Below are 9,313 nucleotides of genomic sequence, written 5' to 3'. Positions count from 1 at the left end.
TATATACATACAAATATAAAAAGAAGTGTATTTTAATAAAAAAAAAAAAAAAATGGTTTAAAAGAGGTTTTTATTCATTGATACATTTTTTATTTACTTTATTTGTATAAAAAAGAAATGTATGTCTGAAACTTTTTAAACAATGTTTTTGTCATTATTATTAATTTTTATTATAATAAACTTTATTTTGTTATTTGAAATGTATTTCTCTATTATTAAATAACATTTATAAAAATATGAGTTATTTTTTTTACAAAAAACTAATTTTTTATTTATTTCATCAAAAAAAATTTTGTTTCGCAAATTTTTTTCTTTAGGAAAACTTCTTATTTATTCAAAGAAGTTTATTTTTGGGTATAAAATAAAAAATAGAAGAAACATTGTTTGCATTATTTGCTGTTTTTATTTAAATTAAAAAAAAAAGTATAAAATGTAATTTTCTATAACTAAGAGGCTGTAGAAAAATAAAAAAAAAAATATTTTATTAAAAATTCCTATACGTATACATGTTTTTTCTTTGTATAAAAATAAAAAAAATGCACTTTGTGCATAGAGCACAAAAATTATAAAATGAATATCGATTAACAAAATCATCCAATGACACAATAATGAACATGTATATTATATAACGTTTGTGATGATTGATTACATATACAATAATTATTCCCTCATAATTGCTAATTTATGTACAGTTTTTAGTCTCACATAATTTCGAGTACTTCAGTCTGAGGCCAAAATGTATTTTTGTCTTCAATATTTTTGATTAGAAAAAATTAATTAAATTTCTTTATTAATTATTAAAAAAATATATGTATAATGAATGGAATAAATTTTTTTTTTTCAAAAATGTAAATAAAAAAAATTAATTCCATTTAAATAAAACGAATTCTTCTTAATCACTATTATTTAGAAGACAAATTTAAATTAAAATCAAAAATAATGACATTTTGGTTTCTTATACTGAGTATAAAAGTACCTTTTCAGTACATTTATTTTTTTTATGGTCCCTCATTTTTATTCTATAATTTTTAGTAAGGACCACTGCTTGGTGGTCCGTAACTATCAACTGGTACTGAAGCAGGTGGTGGACCATATTCCGTATTTTGCTGCTCTTTCTGCAAGAAAAAAAAAATTTCACTTTAAAAATAAGATAATTTTTTTATTCGTTTTTTGATATAAGTCCCTTTGTTTTTAATAATTATTATTTTAATAAATAATTATTATTTTAATAATAATAATATTATTATCATTATTATTATTTAACTGTTATTTTTATTATTACAAATTTTTTTGGAATTCATCATTCCCCTATTTTTTTTAAGAAAATATTTTTTTATTTATAAATTTTTCTGTTTTCAAAATATTTCAGATTCGAAATGGAGTTGAAAGAAATTTGAATTGAGCGACAGATAAATGAATATTCGAAAGTATTCCCAGTGGAAAAGTTTTCTTCTAAAATAAAAAGGTAAATTTTTTTGCATTGATAAAAAAAAAAAAAAAAAAAATTTGAAAATTTCACAAGGTTCTATAAAAAAAATAATTATTTAAAAGAAAATTAGATCCGTATTGAAACAATATGAAATTCTTATTTTATTTAAATATTTCATATTATAACGGTGACTAAATTTTTGTTCGATTCTTCTTTAACAGAAAAAAAATTTTATGTTGTTATAAAATTGCAAAAATTAACAACCATTATAAATGGGTTATTATAAAAAAGAATAGTAAACTTCTAGAAAGACTTATTATTATTATTTTTTTTTATTTTTATTACCTAACATTATGATGGTCGTAATTTTTCTATTTAATATTTTTGCTAAACTTTGAAAGAAAAAAAAAAAAAAATTAAATTAAAAAAAAAAGAGGTACCTGAGTTTTGTATCGAATGAAATAGACTTCCGGTTTACTGGGTTGAGTTGGTGCCTGTGTGGGAAGAATAACTTCCGGTGCTTCTTCGGGTTTCTTGACGAGGACATAAATCAATGTTTTCTCCTCATCTTGAGGTGGTAGTGGTGGTAGTGCCGGTGCCGTTGGTGTTGGAGGTGTTGGTGCCTTTATAAATACAATTTTGTAATGTTTTTGTGGAGCTGGAGCGGGGGCAATGTATTTTGGGGCTTTATATTCAGGTGCCTCAGGTGGTGGTACATGAACGTAAACATGTTTATGAATAACAGGTTGTCGTTGCGGTGGTCCATAACTCGAGGATGGTTGCACTGGTGGTGGACCATAACTTCCACCGCTACCTGTTCCGCCTATTGATGATGGATAACCACCGCCACCGCCGCCTCCGGATGGTGGAAAATAAGATGATGGTGGTTCCGGTCTTGCCGATGCCGAATATGCCCACGTCAAAAGCAACACCTGTTTCCAAAAAAAAAAAAAAAAGGGGTGAGTGATTTTATTTCTTATTTATAATATTTAATAAAAAAAAAAAGCAGGCGCACAGCGCCTACATCTAAGGTTTCGTGGCTTTTTAAATTCAGATCAACAGTTATTTGAATATAATAAATAATTTATAATTACATTATTTGTGAATTGCTATGGTTACTATGGAAACGGTTGTTGCGGAAATCAACTGTTGCCATAGTAACTGTTACCATAGTAACTTTTGCCATAGTAACTATTGCCATAGTAAGTAACTGTTACCATAGTAACTGTTACCATAGTAACTATTGCCATAGTAAGTAACTGTTACCATAGTAACTATTGCCATAGTAACATTTGCCATAGTAACTATTGTCATAGTAACTATTGCCATAGTAAGTAACTGTTACCATAGTAACTGTTACCATAGTAACTGTTACCATAGTAACTGTTACCATAGTAACTGTTACCATAGTAACTGTTACCATAGTAACTGTTACCATAGTAACTGTTACCATAGTAACTGTTACCATAGTAACTGTTACCATAGTAACTGTTACCATAGTAACTGTTACCATAGTAACTGTTACCATAGTAACTATTGCCATAGTAAGTAACTGTTACCATAGTAAATTTTGCCATAGTAAATTTTGCCATAGTAACTTTTGCCATAGTAACTATTGCCATAGTAACTATTGCCATAGTAAGTAACTGTTACCATAGTAAATTTTGCCATAGTAACTTTTGCCATAGTAACTATTGCCATAGTAACTATTGCCATAGTAAGTAACTGTTACCATAGTAAATTATGCCATAGTAACTTTTGCCATAGTAACTATTGCCATAGTAAGTAACTGTTACCATAGTAAATTTTGCCATAGTAAATTTTGCCATAGTAAATTTTGCCATAGTAACTTTTGCCATAGTAACTATTGTCATAGTAACTATTGCCATAGTAAGTAACTGTTACCATAGTAACTGTTACCATAGTAACTGTTACCATAGTAACTATTGCCATAGTAAGTAACTGTTACCATAGTAAATTTTGCCATAGTAAATTTTGCCATAGTAACTTTTGCCATAGTAACTATTGCCATAGTAAGTAACTGTTACCATAGTAAATTTTGCCATAGTAAATTTTGCCATAGTAAATTTTGCCATAGTAACTTTTGCCATAGTAACTATTGTCATAGTAACTATTGCCATAGTAAGTAACTGTTACCATAGTAACTGTTACCATAGTAACTATTGCCATAGTAAGTAACTGTTACCATAGTAAATTTTGCCATAGTAAATTTTGCCATAGTAACTTTTGCCATAGTAACTATTGCCATAGTAAGTAACTGTTACCATAGTAAATTTTGCCATAGTAACTTTTGCCATAGTAACTATTGCTATAGTAAGTAACTGTTACCATAGTAACTTTTGCCATAGTAACTATTGCCATAGTAAGTAACTGTTACCATAGTAACTATTGCCATAGTAACTTTTGCTATAGTAACTATTGTCATAGTAACTATTGCCGTAGTAAGTAACTGTTACCATAGTAACTTTTGCCATAATAACTTTTGCCATAGTAACTATTGCCATAGTAAGTAACTGAAACCCTAAAAATTGCGACAATCTCAAACTAAACTAAATTATTATTTACAAAAAATTCCAATTTTTGTAAAAATTGGTTTTTGGAATAAATGAATTTTTTTGAAAATTAAAAGTAAAATTAATTTTAATATGATGATAATAAATTTTTAGTTTGAGATTAAGTCAAAAAGAGAATTAAGAATATAGGAAACGGAAATTGGAAACTTATTATTTTTTTTTCCCCTCGCATAAAATGGAACTGATGACGTAATTTAAAAACGTGATCTAATCACACGAATTTTCTTAATATGAATATAGAATATAATAATTGCTAAATGTTATTCAACATATTTTCTTTACACTTTTGTGTATGTTTTTTTTTTTTTTTTTTTTTTTTTTTCGCTATTATTATTATTTCTTACGTAAGTCGAGTTCAAATTTCTACTTAATGGATTTCATTCTCTTAATATATGGGTATAGAAAAATTAATACAATTTTTCACTCTAGTAAAATAATCTTATTGTATATATATATATATATATATATATATATATATATATATATATATATATATATATATATTAATTAAAATATTAATAATAATACAAATAAAAGAGGGGGGGGGGGGGTAAATAATTATTCGGAACTGCTAAACACTTTCACTGCTCCAGGGAAAAATTTATTTCAATTTCATCGAATTTTTTAGCTACTAAAATCAATTTTCAAATAATTTTTTATTGAAAATTATTGTAGTTTGGAAAAAAAATAGGATTTCCATGTCCATATATTATAGTGTTTGTTATAGCTGTTATATAAGATAGGAAAACGTTTCAAAATGAGTTCTAAATGAGGGAAAGGAACTGAAAGATTAATTTACAAGATTAGGCCTTAAAAGCCTAAGTAGGAAAAGTTGTCATCATCAAGGAAGAAGTAGTGAATCATTTTTTTTTTTTTACGACAACTTTTTGTTGATGTACTAACTCTGAGGTGTTATAAATAATTGATGTGAACATATAGGTATATATATAATCAAGATGATTCGTGAGAAAATAGATAAGGAGTGACCGTCTCATAGGTATCATCGTATGGCTTTCTCTTATATATATATATATTTTTTTTTCTTTTTTTATTTGCTTCCTAATTTCGGTTTGAGTTGCCTTAACGCTTTCGCGATTCTCACTCGCTTCGACGATTAACGCTCTATGCGCACTGGACACACAGCGATAGTTCTTTATTCAGCACCTGATGGTCGCGATTTACCTGTGTACGATAAAGAGAAAGAGGCAAAGAGAAAGAAAGAGAGAGGAAGACGTTGAACATGCGGTTAATTGTTTCCGGTAGAAAACGAAGATTATTTTTGATCGGCTATATATATATATATATATATATATATATATATATATATATATATATATATATATATACATATATACTGGAATATAATGACAATCTTTTGCAACAATTGCACTATAGATATAGTTATGGAATCTGAAACGCGCGACATCCCTGTAATTTTGTATATATATATACGTTTAATGCCAAGGTGCACTTGATGACAATAATTTTGTCATTTATAAAACGATTCATTTGTCCTTGGCATCAGTTTTCTCTCGAAATATCAAATTTCTTATAAAATTAAACAAAAAAATTATTTATTTATTTAAAAAATTTTTAAATTTTAAAAATTTAAAAATTTGCATTGAACGTAGACAAAAAAAATGCTTTGTATAAATCATATGAAACTGAATTTTTCTAAACACGAATATATTTATTCAATAGTACAAATTTTTTTTTAAAATTATATTCTTAATTGGGAAAATTTTTAATTTATTTTTAAATTAATTTTTATTCTATTCGTTTTATATTTGGAATACAAAAAAAAAACGATATTCTAAATTTAAGAATATAATTTTGATGGCTATTATATTTAAATTTAATTTAAAATAAAATTTAAATTGTATGAATTATATTTATAAATGTAAGCCAATATTATATTCTCAATTTTAGAGTAGTCTTTTTTTTGTGAGAATAAAATTTTTTTCAATCCATTATTTGATTACAAATCAATCCGTTTTTATTTTGAAGTTAAATAAAAATTTTTCTTAATCATTTTTTATGATTAATTCAAAATAATATTCAGTTTTTAATTAATTTTTCAAATCAATTTTTAATAGTAATATTTAAATTTTTACTAAAATTTTAACTAATCTTAATTAATGATTAACTTTTTTGCAATGAGTTACTTATAATAATAATTATTATTATTATTAGTATTAATTAATTAATTATATTGTTAATTAGTTATTATTACATGATTATGATTATTATTATAATTACTAATCAATTAATAAAATTTCTTTTTTACTAATTCATTGGTAAAATATTAATTCATAGCAAAAAGTTAGTTACTAATTCAAATGAGAGTTAAAATTTTTACCAATTCAGATTTAGAGAATCGATTTTATTAGTTTTGTTTGATTAAATAATAACTAATAAAATAACAATTATTATTATTAAATGAATTTTTTTTTATAATTAATTTTCTCAGAATAAAATATATAAATTTAGTCAGAATTCCAAATTAATATCTCAAATTTCAAATTAAGTAAAAATTCTTACTTACGTCAAAAAAATGTCGAGAAACAAAATTTAGTAATTTTTCAATTTCATTTATGAATTTTTGTTTAAATTAATGCCTAATGTTAAAGAAAATTATTATTATTATTATTACTATTTTTATAATTATTATTAATTAATTAATTAATTAACTAATTAAATACAATTACTTTTAAATATTAGTTTCATTTATACTTATTCTTTTGTTTCATTTTCCTGTGTGGATAAAAAGGAATAATAACAATAAAAAAAAAAAAAAATGAAATAAGATAATATAAAAAAGTAAAATGTAACAATTCAACGTGTGAAATTTTTCGCATCCACAATAACAATTATAATTGACAATAATCTTCACTTTGAATTTCTTCTCAAGTAAAAATTTTTTTTTTTTTACAAAACTCAATTTTAAATTGTTGCTTTATATTATATAGTAGTCGACAATCCAATTCTCACTTCCTCATTGTCGCACACAAATTAATTGTAGTCTATATATTCACTCGAAACAAAGAAGAAATAAAAAAGAAAATCCGTCTAATATATTTTCATCACTATAAATAATAATAATAATAATACTAATAATAAAAAATAATAGTACTAATGGAAAAGAAATAAAAAAAAACCCCACAAAATTCACAAAAGAAAAAAAAACCACAATACATTTCCTCTACGATATATAAATGAGGAAATTAAAAAAATATTTGTGAAAATTTTTTTTGAAGCACACACTGAATATAATTTATAAATTATGAGGTTGATTTTTTTTTAAACGTGTGTCACTTATTATTTACTTACAATTAAAGCCCTCATTTTGGCACTTGTGAATTTATTTGACGGATTTGCAAATCGAACCGATAGAAAAAAAAAATTTTTTTTTATTTATTTATTTTTAATTTAAACTCGCTCGTACACTCGCTTTCTTGTATATGCTCGGGCGCACTTGTTTTCGAGACATTTATATACCAACATCTTCTACCACCAAAGCATTGAAAACATCCTTTCGTTTGGGGGTTTGCTACCATTGCGCGTTTAGTGAGTGGCAATGCTAAAACAACAACAACAACAACAACAATGTAGATGACAGTCAGATAATGAATATACCTGTCGAAAACACCTTCTGTTCTCATAACTTTAATATTGCTCGATATACATATTTTTTTTCTATATTTTATATAGAAATTATAATTGAAAAAAAATTTCTCATCATTTTATACTCGTGAAATAATTATTGTTACGTCTCAAATATAAGAAATAACTTCAGAAATTATATTTTATTTTTATTTATTTCCGCTTCGGTGATTCAGGGTAATCCTGTTTCATTTACAGAGCAGAAGGCTCTGAACTAAGGGTACAGGTAAGAAAGAGAATAGAAATTTTTATGATTAAGTTACAATTTTATTTAGACAAATTTTTAGGGTTAAAATAGTTCGTTCTTATGCGAGAGAGAGGGAATCTCAAACCAACCAATCCAGGAAATGAGTTCAGCATTCAACTGAAATAAGGAATGTAAGGGTTACCACAAATATACGACAAGTTTAGAAAGTTAGGAGTAAAAATATAAGACACTTACCTTAAAATTCAGTAGTAGATAAGTTTCAATAAAGAAAAGGACCACTGCTGTGTCCTTTGTTGACACAGGAAAAAGAGCTGGTACCAGCGTGAGTTATGACGTCCGGAAGGTTGACGGGCCCAGGTATAACCGCAGGTCCGGAGTTCTATTAGGCGTGACGAATGTCCGAATAATGAGTCTCTTCCAAATAAATAGATAATTGCCCAATGCAATAAGTAGTGATGATCCTCGTTTTATGTAGAGGGTATTGATGCTTGATTTTCACTTTGATATAAGAGAATTATGCACTTGTACTATAAGACGTCGACTGGCACCAAGAATGAGATTGATACGTATGAAGATAATTTGAGAACTAGTTGATGTTATACGTATGAAGAGGATCCCAGAACTAGTTGATGTTATACGTATGAAGAGGATCCCAGAACTAGTTGATGTTATACGTATGAAGAGGATCCCAGAACTGATCTCTCCATGAAAATGTAGCCCTTTTATACTGAGTTTTCGTAAGAGAATAGATAAAATTTTATTGTCCTACTATATATTTTCACCCTAATTTTGGAAGTCAAAGTTCAGTCCTTCTCTCTCAGTTGAACGTAAAAAGGGGGGTGTGAACCAGCTTCTTCAAGATACAAAAAGTATGACTATGATTATTCGCAGCTGTACTCTTCTAATGTGGTGATACCACAGGGGTTCGTCACATAGGATAATTGGAAAGAGCGCATTTATTACATCGTTTGATTTTAGCACATAGGGGAAATTAGAAAGGGATCATTTTGTTTTGTGGGGGTGTGAGCTCTTCTGGTATCATAAAAGATTTCTCGCTTCTATTTGTATGTATACAGAAATAGAAATACAGTAGATTGTCGTAGAAGGATACAAAACGCAGGGGTCTTTTATATATAAAAGAATGATGTTTAGTTGCACGAAAAAAAGGGGCGGAAATTGAACATTTAAGAGAAAAGTATTTAGAGGCGTAACAAAAACACGTGTGCTTGTCGCAGAGACATATAACTCGGTATTGATTAAAAGGATTCTTATAATTATGAATGTAAAAGTTACGGTGACGTGACACCTCCCCCCTTTAAAATTCGGAAATTAGAAATGAAATTGAATAATTTACGAATTCAGTTTTTGAGAAGAGTTAAGTTATTTGAGGGAAATGTCACTTACAATTTTGATTATATT

The 9,313-nt window shown here is 26.5% G+C and overlaps 1 protein-coding gene across 1 annotated transcript; it reads right to left on the bottom strand.

The window, feature by feature from the left end:
* Positions 1-383: 383 nt before the first annotated feature.
* On the bottom strand, positions 384-7,509 carry LOC127283288 (uncharacterized). The gene is made up of 3 exons (XM_051308035.1): positions 7,354-7,509; positions 1,870-2,361; positions 384-1,115 (listed from the first exon to the last, which is right to left on the bottom strand). Exons 1-3 carry the CDS (start codon positions 7,366-7,368, stop codon positions 1,029-1,031), a joined length of 594 nt encoding a protein of 197 aa, XP_051163992.1. The 5' UTR covers positions 7,369-7,509; the 3' UTR covers positions 384-1,028.
* Between the last annotated feature and the right edge of the window lie 1,804 nt (positions 7,510-9,313).

This window comes from Leptopilina boulardi, unplaced genomic scaffold (assembly GCF_019393585.1).
Source record: "Leptopilina boulardi isolate dan_hultmark-lab unplaced genomic scaffold, ZJU_Lbou_2.1 LbouV2_31, whole genome shotgun sequence".
Taxonomy (NCBI): domain Eukaryota; kingdom Metazoa; phylum Arthropoda; class Insecta; order Hymenoptera; family Figitidae; genus Leptopilina; species Leptopilina boulardi.
This window is presented reverse-complemented; position numbering and strand designations above follow the sequence as displayed.